This window comes from Jaculus jaculus, chromosome 11 (genome assembly GCF_020740685.1).
Source record: "Jaculus jaculus isolate mJacJac1 chromosome 11, mJacJac1.mat.Y.cur, whole genome shotgun sequence".
Lineage (NCBI taxonomy): Eukaryota > Metazoa > Chordata > Mammalia > Rodentia > Dipodidae > Jaculus > Jaculus jaculus.
Window position 1 is genome coordinate 58,838,844 of NC_059112.1, and position 22,001 is coordinate 58,860,844.

A 22,001-nucleotide genomic window follows, 5' to 3' on the forward strand; every position below is an offset into this window, starting at 1 on the left:
AGAAGATAGAGAGATGGGGCCAAGGGCAGGTGGTGGGGAGGTTCATGTGTAAAAGGGAAAGAAGATAGGAAGCTGGTGAAACAGATCACAGAGAGATACAGAGGTAGAGAGTACATATTTTACTTCAGGAAAGAGAATGATTGAGAGAATCATTCTCTTAGTCCCATGTCCTTGGGGTCTTGTGTGGGCAGGTGCTAAGGAAAGGAACCAGGTTGAGTTTTGGATGGGTGATAAGAGAGAGAGGGGATGGGTAGGAAGGATACTAATTGGTTGATGAATGGTCAGGAAAGTCTCAGGAGGGGCCCTCCCACAGTTGCTAAACGAGGGAAAAGTTGAGCAAGAACCAGGAAGCTGCTATTGCTTACAGTATCTTGGATGAGACTGAATCACATTGTAGTTCTAATCATGCCAGGGCAGAGTGGCATCTTTGTTTTTTGGGGCTGGTCCCTAGCTGACTACCTAACCAGTAAAAGCTATCTTGTCCTAGTCCATATCAATATGATTTCTGTGTCATTCTGGTCCTGAGTGACATGAAGGTGCTGTCACTTAAGCTCCTCAGTCTCCACCTGGCACAGACCTCGGCTAACCTGTTTCTAAAGTCAAGGGTTGTAAAAGTGCTTATCCACTGAATCAATATCAACTGAGTGTCCTCCTTGCTGTATGCTAGGGAGGCAGTAGTAGGCATTTCAGGCCCAGTATTTTGCTCTTGGAACCCATGACCTAGCACAGTGGTCTGGGCAGGCACTTTTTTTTTTATTTATATATTTGTTTATTGACAATTCCATGATTATAAAAAATACCTCATGGTAATACCCTCCCTCTCCCCACTTACCCCTTTGAAACTCCATTCTCCATCATACCTTCTCCCCTTCTCAATCAGTCTCTCTTACTTTTTGATGTCGTGATCTTTTCCTCTTCTTATGATGGTCTAATGCAGGTAGTGTCAGGCACTGTGAGGCCATGGATATCCAGGCCATTTTGTGTCTGGAGGGAGCATGTTATATGGAGTCCTGCCCTTCCTTTGGCTCTTGCATTCTTTCCGCCACCTCTTCTGAGCCTTGGAAGGTGTGATAGAGATATTGCAGTCCTGAGCCCTGCAGTCATTTCTTTCTATCACCATGATACCTTCTGAGGTGTCCCAAGGTCACTGCCATGTGAAAAGAGAAGATTCTCTACCAGAAGTGAGAGTAGCATTAATATAAGGGTGTGAACATTAACAAAAGGGCTTACTGGGCAGTTTGATAAGCATAGTATATACATTTATCCAGACAACAGCGGATGTTACACCCCTAGGGCTCATGACTACCCCTGTTTTAAGTTTTCAGTATCAGGGATGTAGTCCCTCCCATGGAGCTGGCCTCTAGTCCAATTAGAGGGCCGTTGGTTTCCCCCATAACAGACATGCCACTGTTGTACCCGTTGGCTCATTTGGCCTGGCTGGCCAAATATAAGCCTTGCATTGTCCACTGTTGAGTATCTTCCCTGGTGATTTCTTTCTTCTATTGAACTGAATGCAGAATGGCTTCTTCTAGTTTTCTGTCAGCTGGTCTACATGGAGGAGATTATCAGCTCAGATCCAGCAGGATTTCTCAGTGGCCTTGCAGCCCAAGTATATGGAGTCTGAAAAACTGTTTGAAGAAATATGCCCTCCAAATGAGAAATAAAGTTTTATAAAAGCCCTATTGTTCAGGAAACAAAGTGTCTTACCCAAGAATATGCTAAAAGCAATTCCCAGTTGATAGTTGTAAAGCAGGTGGCTCTATGAGGAATTCCAAAAATTTCTGAGGAGGTAGCTCAGCAGTTAAAGGCTCTTGCTTCCAAAGCCTGCTGGGGTAATGTCCTCTCCCCAACATGTCCAAATACATAAATAATTTTTTAATTCCTTGAAAAAAAATACAACTAGTAGGCCGAAGGGAAAAAAAGGCCCCTGCATGCATTGTTAATTAGGAGAACAGGAGATAAGAAGGAACTTCAGGAAAACCAAGATTGATAAAACCTTATCCATTGTGAATAAAATGTTGAATAATTTTAAGCAAGTAGTAGATGACAATTAAAATAATTCACCTATTACCTTTTAGACATTTCCTTTTATGCTCTTCACAGTAGAGCCAGGTGTGGAGGTGAACACCTGTAATCCCAGCACTTGAGAATTGGAGGTGGGAGAATCCTGATCAAGGTCATTCTTGGGTACATGATGATTTTGAGGCCAGCCTGGGCTACATGAAAGTTTATGTAAAAAAAATAGCCGGGTGTGATGGCACATGTCTTTAACCCCAGCACTCAGGAGACAGAGGTAGGAGGATTGCCAAGAGTGAAAGGCCACCCTGAGACTACTTAGTGAATTCCAGGTCAGCCTGAGCTAGAGTGAGACCCTACCTTGAAAGCTACCCCGCCAAAAAAAAGAAAGTAAAAACAAGCAAAGCTATTCACAGTAATAATGAAATAATTCTTTTTGAGTCATTACTTTTGCTTTGTAATAAGTAATTTTATGTTTACCTGATAGGATGCTTTTTTTCATTCTTTATAACTTTTATTGGATAATTTAATATAGGAACATACTGCAAATTGATCATATTCCCATCAGGTTACCTTCTTTTGTCTTCTCTTCCCTGCCCCCATTCACTTGAGGACCCTCCTCAGTGAGGGTATTGGTAATCACTATGGGGTCATGAATGTACCAGTCAGTTCCTAGGGGAGAACAATGCTTTACAGTATACTTTTCCACTCTGTGGCTCTTACATGCTTTCTGCCCCCTCTTCTGCAATGCTTCAGAGCCTCAGAGGGCATGTTAGAAATCTCTTTTAGTGTTGAATGTTTAGCGTCCTCCTATTTTCTGCTTTGATGAATTTTGAATCTCCTTAGTGTATACTGCCATCTCCCTTTGTCTAACAGTGAGAGCGATGCTCATACTTAATTTTCCACTTCTTCTGTAATGTTTTCTGCACCCTGGTCGGTATGATAGAAATGACTTATACAGTGCTAGGCTTGACTTGACTTTTTCTTCTTGTCGTCTTAATAGGTCTTGGGTCTCCTAGGTATTTGCTGCCATTAGTAGAAAGCAGGTGTTTTCTAAGTTAATCAACAGAGACAAACATGAATTTAGAAGGCTTTTTGATGGGTGGGTATAACCTCTCCATTTAAGCCAGAAAACAGTAGAAGCTTCCTTCTGGGGTCTGGGGTCTTCCAGGCCATAGGTTTCGGACTTAGTTCACAGTAACAAATGTGAGTTCCCTCGCACTGAGCAGGACTCACTCATATCCATCAGAGAGCAGTTGATTACTCTCATAACTTATATGCCGTTATTGCACTGCTGGGTACATCTTACATGGCTGGTTGATTTTTGTAGCTTGTATAGAATCCAGTTTGTTTCCACTGTTGATGACTTTTATCCCCCAGAAGCTCATAGTGCTTTTCAGCACTATGACAGATAGCTAGCAGGGAGATTGTTTCCATCTCAGTTCCAGCTTGATTTTCCAGTGTCCTGTGATTTATAGCCAATGTAAGTAATAGAGCCTTACCATCTAATTCTGGTAGCTAACCAAGTGCTTCGGCAATGGTCTTCATTGTTCTGGGGACCTCAGGAACCTTCCTGACCAACGGCTCACTGTGGGAGTTGACCAGTCTCATCTCCTGCCCTGGAATTTACTAGCAATGGCCAATGGATTTAGGGTGAAACTTTGTCCTAGCAGGGTACTTCTGCCTAAGCTCTCTTGTCACTCCCTTTTCCCTTCCCTTTTTCCTCTTTTTAAAAGAGATATATCCTTTAATTAGCTAATGAAGAAGTAGGTTTCTATAGTACTTACTCATACTGTTGTGTATTCTTCCCCTCTTTCCTTTTCCTTGCCCCTTCCCAGACATGCTGTTAAGGATTTAGACCCTTAGATGGAGCTGATCAGAATTAGTGTTGTACAGCATTTAAATGTGATTAATCTGCTCAGTGGGAAGTAGTCTTTTTCTACTAATGTAGGAGAGGCAGGAAGTAAAGGGAGGTAAATGTTAAGAAGAGAGTGGAGGATCCTCCAGTCAGGACAGATAGCTCTAGAACCAAGGTGTTAGCTGTTTACCTAAAGCAAGGTCTGCAAGTGTCCAGGAAGTAGGTCATACTGTTGTAGGTTTTGGGAGCAACAGAACCTTTATCAGTTCTGGCTGGGTGCAGGTTGGGTGTCAGAAAACCAGATACTTGGGCTGGAGAGATGGCTTAGCAGTTAAGGCACTTGCCTACAAGGCCTAACCACTTGAATTCGATTCCCCAGTACATTTTTCTTGATGCTGGGACAGAACCAAACCAGAAGCCACTGAGGGAAGGAAATGGTTTATTTCAACTTAAAGTCAGAGGGAAAGTTTGATCATGGGAGAAAAGCATAGCAGAGCAGAGACTGGACATCACTTTTGGCCAAAGCAGCTGGCAGAAAGCAATGAATGTGAACTAGCTCTGGCACACAAGATTGAAGAGAGAGAACAATAAAACTCTTTGTAGAAAGTGGAGAGGAGACTTGAAAAGACTTCCATTGGCATTTGGGATTATGGAAACTTTTATAGGTTTGGGATGAGTCTGAGTGATGGCTTATGTTGAAATTATGCACTGAACAGCTACAGTTGTTATAGGTCTGCATAAGCACAGGTGGGGGTCTCCGATTTGTGAAGAGGTAATGTAAATTTGCACTGGTTCAAGGGGAAATACTAAAATTCTGTGGAAGTCAGGAAGTGAGTAGCTTGCCAAAAATTTTTTTTTAATTTTTTGACAGATTTATAATATATTTTTATTTATTTGAGAGAGAGAGAAAAAATAAAGAGAATGGGTATACCAGGGCCTCTAGTTATTGAAAACAAACTCCAGATACATGTACCACCTTGTGCATCTGACTTACATGGGTCCTAGGGAATCGAACCTGGGTCCTTTGGCTTTGTAGGCAAGCACCTTAAACCACTAAGTCATTTCTCCAGCCTGCCTGCCAAAATTTTAAGGACGTGTGGGCACAGATCATGGGGAGAATAATGATTAGCTAAAGAGTTACTTTTGGATGTCTAGGCAGATGGATGTTTTTCTCCCTTAGGGCCCATAGCCCTGATTAAATTGCTTACTAAATTGCTTACAATGGCTTCTGATCTCTATCGATACCATCCTCATTGTACCTGTGTGCTATTGTAGACCAAAACTAGTTAGAACCATGAATGTGGCCATGTTCCAGTGAAGTATGCAGAAGTGGGACATGGTGGTATGCCTGTAATCTCAGCACTTGGAGGATGAGGCACAAGGAATGTCAGTTCAGTTCACCAGCCTGGGTTATACAGCAAGTTCAAGCTATCCTTAGCTACATGGTGAGACCGTGTCTCAAAAAAACCACAAAGACCAGGGAGGGAGGGAGGGAGTATAGGCCAGATATAGCTTGTGGACTGCAGTTTGTCAGCCAGTGTTTAGAGGTGTGTATAGAGGTTGTATCAGGAGTGCTAGAGACAAGGCTTAAAAGCAGCTACATCTTGGCGACTTTTACTGTTTATTTTCTACTCCTTTACACTGACTTTAAAAAAAAAATATTTATTTATTTGAGAGAGAGAGAGGGAGGGAGAGAATGGGCACACTGGAGTCTCTAGCCCCCCTGCAAACAAACTCCAAATGCATGTGCCACCATGTACATCTGGCTTATGTGAGTACTAGGGAATTGAACTTGGGTTCTTAGGCTTCTCAGGCAATTGTCTTAACTGCTAAGCCATCTCTCCAACCCCTAATTTTTTTTTTGTTGATGTTGTTTTTTGTTTTTTGAGGTAGGGTCTCGCTCTAGCTCAGGCTGACCTGGAATTCACTCTGTAGTCTCAGGGTGGCCTTGAACTCACGGCAGTCCTCTTACCTCTGCCTCCTGAGTGCTGGAATTAAAAGCATGCGCCACCATGACCAGTTAACCTTAACTTTTTTTTATTTTTATTTTTATTTTTTTTATTTTTTATTTATTTATTTGAGAGCTACAGACACAGAGAGAAAGACAGATAGAGGGAGAGAGAAAGAATGGGCGCGCCAGGGCTTCCAGCCTCTGCAAGCGAACTCCAGACGCATGCGCCCCCTTGTGCATCTGGCTAACGTGGGACCTGGGGAACCAAGCCTCGAACTGGGGTCCTTAGGCTTCATAGGCAAGCACTTAACCGCTAAGCCATCTCTCCAGCCCCCTTAACTTTTTTTTTTTTTAAATTTTCATTTATTTGAGACAGAGGAAGAAAGAGAGAGAGAGAGAGAAGGAGAGAGAGTGAGTGAGTATGGGCATCCTAGAGCCTATACACTGACTTTTTAAAAAGACATATGTGGGCTGGAGAGGTAAGTCATCAGTTAAGGCATTTGACTGCTAAGCCTAAGGACCTAGGTTCAATTCCCCAGTTCCCAGATGTACAAGGTGTTGTATGTGTCTGGAGTTCATTTACAGCAACCAGCACGCCCAGTCTATTTCTCTCTCTCTCCCTCCCTCAAATAAATAAATAAATAAATACATTTAAAAAGACATACGTGTGTGCATGTGCGCATGCATGTGTGCTTTTATAATACTAAAGGAAGGATTAGAAAACTTCGCAGGTAAAAAGAAAGAATGTCAGTGATGGGAGAATTTCAGATAGTCATTTTATAACTATGTTTAGATCATCTGAGAAGTACACTGCAAATTTGTGTGACCTGAAATTCAAATTTAACCCTGTATTTTGTCTGGAAACTAAAGGGATAAAAATAACAAAATTCATTTTATTCAGACAGTGTGATATATTAAAAGCACAAATACTGAGAAGATAGCTCAGTTAGCATGAGAACCTGAGTTCTATTCCTAGAACTCAAGTATAAAAAGCCAGGTGTGGTGACACACTTATAATCACAGCACTGGAGCAGCAAACAGATCCCTGGAGCTTGAACCAGCCAGTCAAACCTACTTGTAATTCCAGGCCATAGAATCTTAAAGGAAGTGCATAGTATTCCTGAAGAACAATCCTGAGATTGTCTTCTGGCCTTCAGGATGCACAAGCATGTTTACATTACACACACACATGCACACACCACCAATAATATTTGACATGCATCTTAAAAATTTCTGGCATTTCTCTCCTAGCATTTAGAACCGTGTTTCTGATTGTTATATATACCCACTTCTTCAGGGAGTGGAGATCTAGGTTGGTGTACCTCTATTTTAGTGAAAGTGCTATGTTTATTTCTAAGATTATTAATATGCTGATGAAAAACTTGTGGTAATTTAAAATAATGTGGCCTCACCTATAGAAATGATAGGTTTAATTTTTTAGTCATGCATCTTAACTACTGAGCCATCTCTTCAGCCCAAGTTTAATTTTTTTAGGAGAAATTAAGGCAGCAACTTTAATAACAAAGTCTTATGATAAAACAAAGCAAAATCTGGGGCACATTTTAAACAACATGACTGAAACGTGTCTCTGCTTCTAGGTTTACGAACTTACTTTGCATCACACGCAGCATCAAGACCACAATGTGGTGACAGGGGCACTGGAGCTCTTGCAGCAGCTCTTCCGCACACCTCCACCTGAACTGCTGCAAGCATTGACTACACCAGGTGGCCTCCGGCAGCTCTCTGTGGTTCAAGAGGAGGCCCTGGGCAGAGGCCGCAGTGGGAGCATTGTGGAACTTCTAGGTGCGTTCTTAGCAAGGTCCACTTACATCCAACTGTGTGGTAATCCCCTGGCATTATGGAGTTAATGCTGTACCAAGCAGTCCATGCCTAAGTTCTTGTGTACAATTGTAGGCATCTTTCTTTTACAAATAAAACTACAGTTTAAAAAAAGTTAGGTAAGAGAATGAGGCCAATCATTTAAAGCCTGGTCTCCTGATATACCCAACTTGACTGTACTGTGAAGTCAAAACGTTAGGGAAAGTATTTCCTAGACTCTCCTGTTAATTTGCCAGAGACAAGTCTTTATGCCTTTGCTGGGAATTTATGGTTCCTTTCTCCCCTTTGGGTCTTGATTTTAGAAAACCCCTTCCAGTACCATTCTTCTCAGATACCTTCTTGGCACTGGTCTCTGTTCTTACTGATGCTTATGGAGTTTGGGCCCATGGAGTAGGCAGTTTTGTGGCCCTGACTTGTCTAACATGGTCAAGATTGCATACAAATTGACCCAAAACTGCTGATTCTGGGCCTCACTGAGGCTGTTGCATTATGTGCCTGTTGGAGCCTTTAGTTGCATTGTCAACTCACTAGAGAAAATTTGCCTTATGACTTAAACATTTACCTGAAGTATCAACAGAAAATGTTTGTCTGCCATCCTTTGCACTGAAGATTCTCTTTTTGGAAAGTGTGCCTTTCTTTTTCTTTTTTCTTTTCTTTTCTTTCTTTCTTTTTTGTTTTTTGTTTTTCAAGGTAGGGTCTCACTCTAGTCTAGGCTGACCTGGAATTCACTATGGAGTCTCAGGGTGGCCTTGAACTCACAGCTATCCTCCTACCTCTGCCTCCCAAGTGCTGGGATGAAAGGCGTGCGCTACCATGCCTGGCACATGTGTGCCTTTCAAGTAATGAATGGAAATACCCATTTCTAGTTACTGCTTCCAGTGAAAACTTATATTTGACTACTAGTTTGCCAGATAATCTGAGACATCTAATCATTTTAATTTGGCTTTTAAAATGTAATTTATTTGTGCTTTTTGACATTTTAGTATAGAACTGTGTATTTGAACATTAGTATAATTTTCATACTGAAATTAAAATATTGAGATTAGTGTTTAAGCACTGTCTGTGGAAGTATGTTTACCTTCTCTCTTGCTTTAAGATTTAAGTCAAGCTTTTTGAGAATTTTTTAATTTCTTTTTAATCTTAGCATCTTGCTGCCTTACTTTCACTTCTTACTCTCTGTGATTTACAGCTGGAGGGGGTTCCTCATGCAGCCCTGTCCTTTCAAGGAAACAAAAAGGTGATTATTTCAGAAATCTGAATTTTGTGTTGAATTGAACTGCTTTTTGGTTTCCATAATGCATTGGACTATTTCTGAGAGAGATTGTATGAACATTGTTAGAGTTTGATAACGAGGCCTTAAAATTTTCTTTGTTTTTTAAAAATTGTTTCTGTATCAGAGTTACTTCATCATAAAATTCTAATGCTTGAGGTCAGATGACAGAAACCTTTTCTGTGAAGGACCAGAAAGAAAATATTTTAACCTTATGAGCTACAGTGTCTCTTGCAACAGCTTCGGTGTGTCTTGAAGCACAAAAGTAGCTAAGATTATGTGGCTATTGACTAATACAGATGCATGCAGGTCCAGTCTTACTTTAGTGTTAACACATTTTACAAAGGTAACTTCCTGTCTTAATAAATTTTATTTATTATCAGGAATATTAAATAGTGTCTTGATTGGTAAATTATTTTGCTTAGTCCTGGCTTTTAATATTAGCCATGTTTAAAAAAATTATTTGCAAGCAGAAGGAGGAGATAGAGTATGTGTGTATGGGCAGGGTGCATGCAAGGGCTTCCTGCCACTGCAGATAAACTCCAGACTCACGTGCCACTTTATGCATTTGGCTTACATGGACACTGGGGAATCAAACCCAGGTCATCAGACTTTACAGACAAGCACCTTTAACCACTGAGAAATTTCTTCAACCCAATTTTTAGCCATATTTAACTACATATCAAAATGTTCTGGTATAGTCTATTTTTAATTAAGTCAAAGTGTTTCTGATACAGTCAACAGTTTTTGTATTAATTATTATTTTATAATAATTGCCACTCATTTCCTTTTCCACTGTGGATCTCCATAGGAAAGAATTGCTTTCATTTTTATTTTGAAATCTTCAAAAATGAATCCTATCCCTAAGTCATGATTTGAGTGATTGCTAGCCTAATACATTATATTTGCATTATTGAATGAGTTTTTTTTTTTAAGTTTTAGGATAAGGTGTCACCATGTAGCCACTCTTGTCTTGAGCTCACAGTTACCTTGCCTAGGATGACAATTCCTTCTGAGTGTGATAATGTCAAGAATAACATTCTAGATATCTTTACATTAATGAATGTCTACTTGAAGAATTTGAAGTCAGTAACATTTGGAAGTCAGAAGTGGTGCTGCACACCTTTAGTTCTCAGCTTTGGTACATGCCTGTAGTTTTCAGCTGCTCAGGAGGCAGTTAGGAGTCACTTGAGCCCAGGATATATGGGCTTTCATAGTATGGGGTAATCAAGTTTGAGATGTTAGAGAAACAATGTAGTTACTTAAAGGCAGAATTCTAGGAAATGTTAAATTCTGTCTCCTTTTTTGTAGCTTCCATAATTATAGACAATAAACCATGGTAATTCCTTCCCCTACTCACTTTGACTTTGTAGCTCCACTCTCCATCACATCCTGAACCCCCTATCAGTCATCTCTGTTTTATTTTGATGTCATCATCTTTTCCTCCTATTATGATGGTCTTTTGTAGGTAGTATCAGGCACTGTAAGGTCACGGATGTCCCGGCCATTTTGTGTCTGGAAGAGTGCATTGTAAGGAGTCCTTCTCTTCCTTCAGCTCTTACATTCTTTCCACCACCTCTTCCGCAATGGGCCCTGAGCCTTGGAAGGTGTGGTAAAGATATTTCAGTTGAGCACTCCTCTGTCAACTTCATCTCAGCACCATGTGCCTTCTGAGTCATCCCAAGGTCACTGCCATCTGAAAAGAGAAGGTTCTTTAACTAAAAGTGAGAGTAGCATTAATATATGGGTATGAACATTAAGAGAAGTGCTCACTGGGCAGTTTGGTGAGCATAGTATATAGATTTAGCCAGAAACCAGCAGACCTTATACCCCTAGGGCTCATGTTGTAGGTTTGCGGTATCAGGGATGTATTCCCTGTCATGGAGCAGGCCTCCAGTCCAATTAGAGAGTGGTTGGTTTTCCCCATAACAGACATGCCACTATTGCACCTGTTGGCTCATTTGGCCTGGCTGGCCAAATTTAAGACTTGCAGTATCCATTGTTGAGTATCTTCCCTGGTGATTTCTCTTTCTCCCATTGAACTGCATGCAGAATGTCTTCTTCCAGCTTTCTGTCAGCTGGTCTAAAGGGAGGAGGTTTTCAGCTCAGTTCCAGCAGGATTCTCAGTGACCTTGTAGCACAAGTATGTGGAGTCTGCAGCAATAGGAAAACTCTGTCTTCTTGAATTTTTTTTTTTTTTTTTTTGGTACAACATGGTAAAGTTAATCTGATAAGTTCTTTGTTCCTTTATCCAAAGGGTTTTGATGTCTTCTGTTTAGGGCATGGGATGTTTCCTCAATCTCCTTTTAATAATTTTTTTATTTATTTAGAGCTGTAATTTTTAACCTTTTTTCTTGTAGCTGCGAGATAGTTGTGTTGCATTCAGGCTTGTGTGAGGGCAGGAAGTGGCCAGAATTCTCTTCTTTTGGAGGATCTGTGCTGGGGAAGGCTCCCTGGAACATATTCATAAACCACCACTCTGCAGGATAGAATTCCTTAAGATCCAAATTCACTATTGCAAATTTTATTTGGTATGGCAAGCCAAATATTTTACTAGTGAAAGACTATTTGTGCCAAGTTGCTATTAATTTTTCCTAGATAGTGGGTTTCCTTTGTGAATCATTTTGTGCCTTTAATGTCACATCATTATGGAAATGATCACAGTTCTAACTTCTTTTTGAAACACAGTAAAATTCGAAATTGGAAATTTCCAGTAGCTGAAAGTTATCTGGCAGTTTTTGCTTGCTGTGACAAAATACTAGATACAAAACACTTAAGGGAGGAAAACTATTTTAGTGCCCAGTTATTAGTATAGAGTGGGAGAGGATGGCAGAGTAGAACAGTTTATCTCATTGTGGCCAGAAAGTTGGTGGGTACAGGTGGCAATATGCCTGTATGAGAGAGCTTCCTCATCCTTATTCATTATTAGGCCACAGAATGTAGGGTACTGCTGCTCATGTTCAGCACTGCTTTTCTCCCTTTAGTTAATCCTCTCTGGAAATGCTTTTATAGACCTACCTAGAGGTGCTCTCTACTAGGCATTTCTAAGTCCAGTTGAGAGTCACAGTCAACCATCACAGTGTCACTTAATGATAGTCATAGGTAACATAACCATAGAATATTAAACTTTTTGTTTTTCTCACTAATAAAATTTTGAACATAAGTTATAAAATATATATTTTAGAACTTTGCAAAACAGTATTATTTCTCCCCTCAGATAATGTAGTGTTTGAGTTCTGATTCTTAACTATAGTGTAGAAAAATTAAAAAATAACAAAATGAAAATAACTTACTTACATGCAACAGTTTTATATATAAGATATTCCAGGCCTCTTCAGCCATAATGTACCAATCTATTAAGAGTACATAGTAATATAAATTATGTAACAGTTATCTAACAATAAAATCAATTGTTTGGTGGTACACTTTGAGAATCATTGCTTCTGGCTTTTTTCTGTATAGGTTTATTTGTTTTTCACAGTAGTCCAAACATAATTATCTGTATTTATTGTGTTTAACACTGTAAAGATGCAAAATTCATGATGGATAACCTACATAATTATCTGTTCATTCTTTGTGTTTAACACGATAAAGATACAGAATTCATGATGGATAACCTCTATGAGATTATATTTATCTATGGTTTTCAATTTAGAAAAATATGTATTTACTTAATTTTTAAAGCCCCTGCTTTTAGCAAAACTAAAAAGGAATATTGTTGCATTATTTACTAGGCAAAGTGCTCTTAGGAGAAGAAGCAGCCTTGGATGATGACTCAGAGTCAAGGTCAGAGGTCAGCAGCTCAGCCTTTGCAGGTAGTTTTCATAGGGAGTAATTGGTGTCAGCCTTCATTTATTTGTTGTCTGTCTTCTCTGCCCACACTCTGCACCTTGGCTTGTGGGTGGCAGTTGGAGGGGGGTGGATGTCACCTGCTCAGATGGTAGATTATCCAGCTCCTTTCATAATATTTCATGTGAAATGTGTGTGACTATTTAAAGGCTGCTATTTATCATCCTTAAGCACATCTTTTGGGGCAGGGGATAGTTGGCAGAGGTTACTGGATGGGTCATGGTAAGGGGAATGGAATGAAAACCTGGGTAATTTTTAACTTGGGAAAAAAATATACTTTTGCTTACAGATGTTATCTAAGTTCTTCTTGTACTTTATAAAGCAGGAGGCGTGTGATGTTAGTTACATAAAGTACATAAAGACTTTGGTTGTGTATTTCTGTCTAAAAGAATTTTTTAACCTTTTTATTGACACCATCCATATGTAAAGGCACAATATACCATGATAAAAAATTTTTTAGATGAATGAAAACAAGGCCAAGATTTTTGGGGAGAAAAACCTTAATAATGCCACTGGCATTTATTTTTATTTTATTTTTAAATTAAGTTTTTTTGGAGTCAGGGGTCGCACTTTAATGTAGGCTGTCTTGGAATTCACTTTGTAGCCAAGGTTGACCTTGAACTTACAGCAGTCCTACTTCAGCTTCCTGAGTACTGTAATGAGCCTGTACCTGGCTGCCAGTGCTATTTATATTAAATAAAAATAGATTTTTTTCTTAATTGCAAAAAGAAAATACTAACAGAACAGAAAATCATGCTTATAGTATAAACATGCAATAGTATAAACCTAAAGTGCCCACAGTCTAGTTGCCTATAGCAGGGACATCTACCCCACAGCTTGGTTGTCAGCTTTTTGAATTAATTTTGATTTGTCTTTAAGTGGGAATTTAAACTAAACTAGGGAAATGTGAGTATATATTTATCCTGCAGGAGATTAGGATTGTTTAGAGATCTTGGTTAAGGCTGGACAAAGGCTAGCCCACCCCAAAGAGAGGCTGTTTACTGTGGTTTTTATCATTGCTTGTTTAGAACTCTTGGATATTTCCTTTTCCCTGGGCTGCCAATGGGTTACACTCATCCTGCATGCTGCTCTAGTTATTATGGCTGGTGTAGTTGCCCTAGAGGTTGAACTTCAGTAGGATGTGGTGGCCCAACCTTTTAGTCCCAGCAGGATTACTGTAAATTGTAGGCCAGACTAGGACTACAGTGAGTTCCAGATAAGCCTGGGCTAGAGTGAGACTCTACATTAAAGAAAAACAAACAGCTGAGCATGGTGGTGCACACCTTTAATCCCAGCACTTGGGAGGCAGAGGTAGGAGGATTGCCATGAGTTCGAGGCCAGCCTGAAACTACAGAGTGAATTCCAGGTCAGCCTGGGCTAGGGTGAAACCCTACCTCAGAAAGCCATAAAAAAGAAAAAAAAAGAAAAAAGAAAAACAAACTTTGACTTTGAACTTTGACTTTTGTGATAGAACACCACTTGAGGATATCCATACCATCTAAAATAATCTGCTTATTAACATCTAGTTTGTTATGGTCACTGAATTCCAGAGTGTTTCTTAGAACATTCAGTATGGTGGTGTTGGGTTTTTTTTGTTGTTGGTTGTTATTTTTCTCACCTTTGATCCCCTAGCTTGATGTTTCATCTGGCCAATTGACAAATGATTTTTTTCCGTGTTCAGCTTCTGTGAAGGGTGAGATTGGAGGAGAGCTGGTTGCTGTTTCAGGCGTCTCCACTCCTGGATCTGTGGGTCATGACATCATCACTGAGCAGCCACGGTCCCAGCACACACTGCAAGCAGACTCTGTGGATCTGTCAGGCTGTGACTTGACCAGTGCTGCCACTGATGGAGATGAGGAGGATATCTTAAGCCACAGTTCGAGCCAGATCAGTGCTGTCCCATCTGATCCTGCCATGGACCTGAACGATGGGACCCAGGCCTCCTCACCCATTAGTGATAGTTCTCAGACCACCACTGAAGGGCCTGATTCAGCTGTGACTCCTTCTGACAGCTCTGAAATTGTAAGTGGGCAGAGGGTGCTCCATTCTTTTTCATATAGGTCTGTCATCTTACTGAACTCGTTCCTGGATGCTGATACTTGGGCCCTCCTGTTCGTTTTTCTCTTTCTGACTCTACCAATAATAATGCAAAGAGGTATTAAGCTAAGATTATTAATGAAGTGCTTGGCTTTGTCTGATATCTTTTTTTTTTAGGTAGAAATTTAGTATCATTGTGATATCTGATATTTTTCTGAAGTGACATCCTGGTAACTTTTTGTTGACCCACAAAAAAATTGGATTACTTGCCTGTGAAGCCTAAGGACCCAGGTTTGATTCCCCAGAACCCATGTAAGCCAGGTGCACATGGTGGCACATGTGTCTGGAATTTGATTGTAGCTAGTGACCCTGGAATGCCCATTCCCTCTTTCCTTCCCTCCCTCAAATAAATAGATAAAAATAATTCAGATTAGCTGATCGATGCAGTGTATGAACTTGACACTGTTGCCCTCAATGCATATATGTATGTGTTCTTGTGTTTGTAGGGGTGCATGTGTGCACACACATGTGTGTACACATGTGTGAGAGTCAGAAGATAACCTCAGGTGTCACTCTTCTCAGGCACTATTCACTTTTGTTTTGAAGAGAGGGTCTTTCTTTCACTGGCCCAGAACTCACCAATTGGGCTATATTGGCTGGCCAGTAAGCCCAAGGGGTCCTCCTGTCTCAGCCTCCCCAGTGCTGGGATTACAGGCACATGCCACCATGCTCATCTTTTTTACTTGGGTGCTAGGGATCAGACTCGGTCTCATGCTTATGTTGCAAGCACTTTACCAACTGAGCTGTCTTCCCCAGCCTCATATTTCATATTCTTTAACACCTTGTTAGATGTGGTTAAATAATCATTTAAAAAATTTTCAGGAGGGCTGGAGAGATGGCTTAGCAGTTAAGGTGCTTGCCGATGAAGCCTAAGAACTCATTTTTAAATCTCCAGGTCCCAGGTAGCCAGATGCCCAGTGATGCAAGTGCACAACGTCACACTGAGCACAAGGGGGGCCGTGCATCTGGAGTTTGCAGCAGGTTTAAGGTGCACCCATTATTTCTCTGCCTCTTTCTCTCTCAAAATAATTTTAAAAAATCTTTAGGGAGCTTATTTTTGCACATTATGATCTTATTAAAATGTAAGTAATTGGGTATGGTAGCACACACCTTTAATCTCCAGCACTCAGGAAGCAGAGGTAAGTGGATCTTTGTGAATTCAAGGCCACACTGGAACTACAGAGTGAATTCCAGGTCAGTCTGGACTAGAGCAAGACCTTACCTCAAAAATATCCAAAAAAAAAAAGTAAGCTATAACATTAAATTGTGCATATTTTAATGCTTTAGCTTTTCAGGAGTATTTATAGCATATCCTATTTTATAATAGTACATAGTTTTTGTCCCTCTTTTGTATGAGTTCAAGGACAGAAGATACCTCAAAGGGTGTACAATCAGAATATCACAAAGTTTAGTGAAAATATATGCCGAGTTGTGGGCATGTTTTGTTTTGTTCTGTTTTGAAATAGGGTCTCAGTAGACCAGGCTGGCCTGGAATTTACTGTGTATTGGCCTCAAACTTAGACTCCTTCTGCTTCAGCCTGCCAAGGATGGGAATTATAGGCATGAACCACCATGCCTGGCCTGTATTCTTAGTTTTGTCTTTTCTTTTTTCTTTTCTGTTTATTTTTCCACTTCTGGGAATGCTCATGCATGCATATGAAGTATGTTTTTTGTTTGTTTGTTTGGTTGGTTGTTTTTGGTTTTTCAAGGTAGGGTTTCACTGTAGTTCAGGCTGACCTGCAATTCACTGTGTCGTCTCAGAGTAGCTTTGAACTCATGGTGATCCTCCCTCCTACTTCTACCTCCTGAGTGCTGAGGTTAAACGTGTGAGCCACCACACCCAGCTGAAGTATATGTTTTGTGTGGTGTGTATGATATGTGCTGTGTGCACGTGTGTGTGTGCAGATGTGTGCATCCCATGTGTGTGAGGAGATGATGGGTGTTTTCTCTTTATCATTTCTCATCATCTGATGCTTGAGCAGGGTTTTGCCCTCAACCTGCAACTCTTCTCCATAAGTAAGCCCCACCAATTCTCCCATGTCTGCTTATCATGGATTGGGTTACAGATGTGTGTGGCCATACCCAGCTTTTTACATGGATTTTAGAGAGGCCAACTTGATAGTCTCCAGCTTATGAGGTTTTCATGCTTAAGTAGCAACTTTATTTATTTGAGAGCAACAGACAGAGAGAAAGAGGCAAAGAGAGATAGAGAGAGAATGGGCACGACAGGGCCATTAGCCACTGCAAACAGACTCCAGACATGTGTGCCCCCTTGTGCATCTGGCTAATGTGGGTCCTGGGGAACCGAGCCTTGAACGGGGTCCTCAGGCTTCACAGGCAAGCGCTTAATCGCTAAGCCATCTCTCCAGCCCGAATAGCAACTTTCTTAACCACTGAGCTATCTTCCTAGCCCTGCATTTTGTTTTTTAATTAGGAGTTTGGAATATATTTTTTAAAGTTTTTGATATACCAGTAGAATTATTTCAACAATAATTTGCCAGTGCTCTGATAGTTCTTTGTTCTGTTTTTTCAGGTAAATTGCACAGAAGGTTTCAAATGGGTATGAAACATTTTGTAATACAAAATCATTACCCAACATTACATATGAAACACTATTGCCCAAATTTAGATTTGTCTAAAACCCTTATCTTTATTTTCAACTTACTATAAAATTTGTAAAGGAAAAACTTTTTTTTCCTACTTGATTATCAAAAATGTGAAGTTTCAGGCCAGGTGTGGTCGCGCACACCTTTAATCCCAGCACTTGGGAAGCATAGGTAGGAGGATCACTTTGCATTCAAGGTCACCCTGAGACACCCTGACACTACATAGTGAATTCTAGGTCAGCCTGAGCTAGAGTGAGACCCTACCTCGAAAAACAAAAACAAAAAAATAAATAATGAAATAAATTTAAAAATAAAATATGTGAAGTTTCCAAATAACTTTCTTTACTATTTTTAGTGCTGTAAAAGATGGTTTTGTGAACTTTTTCTGGGAAGACAAACAGGTATAAGCCTGAGGATACCAGTGACAAACTAAAGGAATTATTCCATTCAAGTTTAGTTTGGGGAACTAGTAGGTTTAACTAGGGTTATTTCATAGGATCATAGGTAGCTTACTAGTGCTAGACCACTGAAGAAATTTTTTGCCCCAGCAACCATTAAGAGCTCATATATCCTCTGGAAGGAGGGAGCTTTGTGAGTCCCTCCCACCCACATAATGGACTGTTAATGGGCCAGTCTTGAAGGGGCCTCATGAGGGTACTCACAACTGCTGAGAGTCAAGAGGGCAGTTGCTGGGTGGTAGCATTCTACAACAAAGCTTTATGAAGTGGTGGTAAGTGACATGTGTCAATAAGCTCTTGGGCTAGGGAGATGGCCTAGTCATGGCAAATGTGAGAGCTTGAAACCCTATTGCCCACATAAATGCCGGGTGTGGTGGCATGTACTTATAAGCACAGAGAGAGACAGGTGAGTCTCTTAAGGCAAGCTGACTATCTAGGTTAGCCACATAGGTGAACTCTGTTCAATGAAAGATACAGTCTCATAAAGTAAGGTAGAGAGAGATTGAAAAAGGCACCTGATATTGACATTTAGCCTCTGTGTGCACCCACCCACATATGAACATGCACATCATACACACATAATTTTCTTTTTGAGGGCTGGAGAGATGGTTTAGCGGTTAAGTGCTTGCCTAAGGACCCTGGTTCAAGGCTTGGCTCCCCAGGACCCACGTTAGCCAGATGCACAAGGGGGCACACGTGTCTGGAGTTCGTTTGCAGTGGCTGGAAGCCCTGGCGTGCCCCTTCTCTTCTCTTCTCTTCTCTTCTCTTCTCTTCTCTGCTCTGCTCTGCTCTGCTCTGCTCTGCTCTGCTCTGCTCTGCTCTGCTCTGCTCTTCTCTTCTCTTCTCTTCTCTTCTCTCTCTGTCTCTCTCTCTCTCTCTCTCTCTCTGCTTGCAAATAAATAAATTTTAAAAAAATTAAAGAAAAATTTTTTTTGAGGTAAGCTCAACACACTGGCCTTTTTTTTTTATAATGCGCGAGAGAGAGAATAGGACGTGCCAGGGCCTCCTGCCACTGTAATTGAACTCCAGATGTATATATCACCATGTGCACATGTGTGACCTTGCATGCTTGTGTCACCTTGTACGTCTGGCTTGGACCTGGAGAGTCGAACATTGGTCCTTAGGCTTTGCAAATAAGTGCTTTAACTGCTAAGCCATCTGTCCAGCCCTTTTTTTTTTAATGAAAGAGAGAGAGAATTGGTGCATCAGGGCCTCCAGCCACTGCAGTAGAATTCCAGACACATGTACCACCTTGTACACATGTGTGACCTTATGCATGTGTCACCTTGTGCATGTGGCTTATGTGGGACCTGGGAAATTGAACATGGGTCCTTGTGCTTCAGAGGCAAGCACTTTAGCCACTAAGCCATCTCTCCAGCCCCCACATTTTTTTTAAGAAGAAAAAATGTAAGTTCTTGACAGTTTCTACACATTCGTTTATGTGTGTGCAAATAGTAATTGATGTTGGTAGTCTGTATGTATTACATGATGTTTGTGGCATTTACCTTTAAATGTTGGAGCTTACAATCCCCATTGGTCTGTTCAGGTATTAGATGGTGCTGACAGCCAGTATTCGAACATGCAGATTGAACAGCCCCAGGATGAAGATGAGGTTGTAGGTGTTCTTCCCAGGGAAGCCTCGAATGCTTTCAGAAAGTCGTCTCTGGGTAAGTTGACTTTAGGAAATAGTTATATCTTCAGCCTTGGGCATCTGAATTTATCTTTACTCTCAAGAATAAATATTTTGTTATCTTTATTTTCTGAGTTGTAAATAGCAGATGAAATTAAAATTTTTGTTTTGTTTTGTTTTTTTGAGGTAGGGTCTCACTGTAGCTCAGGCCGACCTGGAATTCACTATGTAGTTTCAGGGTAGCCTCGAACTCATAGCGATCCTCCTTCCTCTGCCTCCCAAGTGTGAAATTGACAGTTCTGATATGATCATACTTTTTCTTAATCTAAATCCTGTACTTTCATGTTATCTTTTTGTAAATTACACATATTTTAATTGGAAATGTGTCACATAATTTCAACTTTTGCCTTTAAAGCCCTTCAACAGGTACATTTGTTGGAAAGAATGGGTCATAACAGGCAGGCTTCCAACAGCAGTATAGATAAGATTGTATCAAGGGATGAAACAGCTGAACCAGGTGATCCAGAAAACAAGGTGAGTTCTTTATATACAAGATTGGTTGTGTGTGAGGGTTTGAAATCACGCTGGTTTCTGTCACTGCTGTCTTATCTCTGGGCTTATTTCTTTCCCTAAGAAACACTGAATCCTCCTCCACCCACCCTCCTTTCCCCACCTCTCTTCTACCTATATAGGAATATCCATACTCTTAAGAATTTCCCAACTTCTGCTTCCTCTGAGAGAATCCCTCTCCTGACAAATGTGCCCTGTGCTGAGCCCTGGGTTATTAATTTGATGGTTGTGCATGGCCTTGCAACAGTTCTTATTTTTGTTCCATTGACCTATTTAAACATTTATTGTTTGCCTTTTATGTGCAGGTGTACTGTCTTTACAATTAAATTCCGTGAGGGCAAGGAATATGCTTTATAGTTGAATCCCTTCAGTCAGAATAGTATAATTTGAGGTTCCTGTCTTCCTTTAACTTCTAGACTTCCTGGCTTTTCCCTTTGCTTGAGTATCTTCACTTGTCCAGTTGAAGACCACTCATGGTTTGCCAATCTGAGCAGCCTTTACTCAGTTTTAGTTTCTTCTGTCCAGTGCACTCTCTCCATACTGATCCACAGCCCTTTGACCTGCGTCCTAAGATTCTGAATTGTCAGGTTCTGCTCAGCTGAGTTCTCTTTGAGGCCAGATGTATAAATGGCCAAACACAGGCATCTCTGTTGCCCATACCCCGTTATTGCTTCTTATATTGACTTAACTTATATGTGGATGTATTTGGCTCTTTGATTGAAAGACAAATGTCTGCTGCTCTGTTCTAGCCTTGCCGAATCAAAGGCGACATAGGACAAATGACTGATGATGATTCTGCTCCTCTAGTCCATTGTGTCCGCCTTTTATCTGCTTCATTTTTGCTAACTGGGGAGAAAAAAGGTAAGCACAGGAGGGTAGATGCAGAGTTAAGGAAATATTTAAGGTTTCAGAGGTCAACTTAGTGGCCTTGGTCAGCTTGTTTAGGGGGTGGGCTTTGCTTTCTATTGACTAGTAGAAGGAGGGAGGAAATGAAAGGGGGTGGAATTTGCTCATTGGAAAAGATTGAAAGGAGTCTGTGTGGTTTCTTTGCAGCTCTGGTTCCAGACAGGGATGTGAGGGTCAGTGTGAAAGCCCTTGCCCTCAGCTGTGTTGGAGCAGCTGTGTCTCTTCATCCAGAATCTTTCTTCAGCAAGCTGTATAAAGTACCACTTGACAGCACGGAATATCCTGGTATGTTCAAAGTCTACTTCTTTCACACAGGTTAAATAATTCAGCAGCTATCATTTTTGGCTATTGGTTTTGGAGCAGTGAATGTTATCAGTTAAATGTGTACATTTGAGCTGTGTTGGAGCGCTCTGTCAACACATAGATGTAAATGTGTTGTGGACTCACTTAGTTGCTGTGTTTGTAGTGGAAACACATAAAACATGAATTGTAAGAGCCATGTATACACATACTGGATTTATTCCCTAATCACAAACTAATTGATCAACACTGTTCCAAGTGACACTCAGTTGGGCTACACGTCATGTTCAGAGGTGAAGATCAAGCCTGGCAAGTAGCAGCAGATCTTGTCTTCTGTTGCAGGCGTTGTGGAACAGAAGTTGTATTTCACCTTCCTTCCTTGAGTAAATGGGCAGACTTGTGCCACTGAATTCATATTAGGCAAAGTAAATTGAGTTTTACTAATGTTTACTTTTAAATGAACCTTGGAGATTTTATTTCATCTCACAACCTGGAATTAATATCTAAAGTCTGCTGTATGGAGGAGATATCAGCAACATGAAGAGTCTTCAATCCCAAACAGCCTTTACTACTTAGGATATTATAGTCAAGTCATTTGTAGATTTAGAATGTTACTCTTTTTTCATTTTCTGAGCTTTAGTTTTTATTTGA

The 22,001-nt window shown here is 40.6% G+C and overlaps 1 protein-coding gene across 4 annotated transcripts in view; it reads left to right on the forward strand.

Annotated features, from left to right (window-relative positions):
- The window catches only part of Htt (huntingtin), a 164,378-nt gene that overhangs the window by 40,817 nt on the left and 101,560 nt on the right, over positions 1-22,001 (forward strand). The window contains exons 9-17 of one of the 4 annotated variants that reach the window (XM_045161563.1): positions 7,424-7,628; positions 8,854-8,901; positions 12,669-12,749; positions 14,465-14,805; positions 15,776-15,868; positions 19,491-19,611; positions 19,990-20,108; positions 20,894-21,005; positions 21,198-21,335. In XM_045161563.1, coding sequence (XP_045017498.1) covers positions 7,424-7,628; positions 8,854-8,901; positions 12,669-12,749; positions 14,465-14,805; positions 15,776-15,868; positions 19,491-19,611; positions 19,990-20,108; positions 20,894-21,005; positions 21,198-21,335 — 1,258 coding nt within the window. The remainder of the gene's footprint in view (positions 1-7,423; positions 7,629-8,853; positions 8,902-12,668; positions 12,750-14,464; positions 14,806-15,775; positions 15,869-19,490; positions 19,612-19,989; positions 20,109-20,893; positions 21,006-21,197; positions 21,336-22,001) is intronic. The other 3 variants (XM_045161565.1, XM_045161564.1, XM_045161566.1) reach the window with 3 other exon arrangements.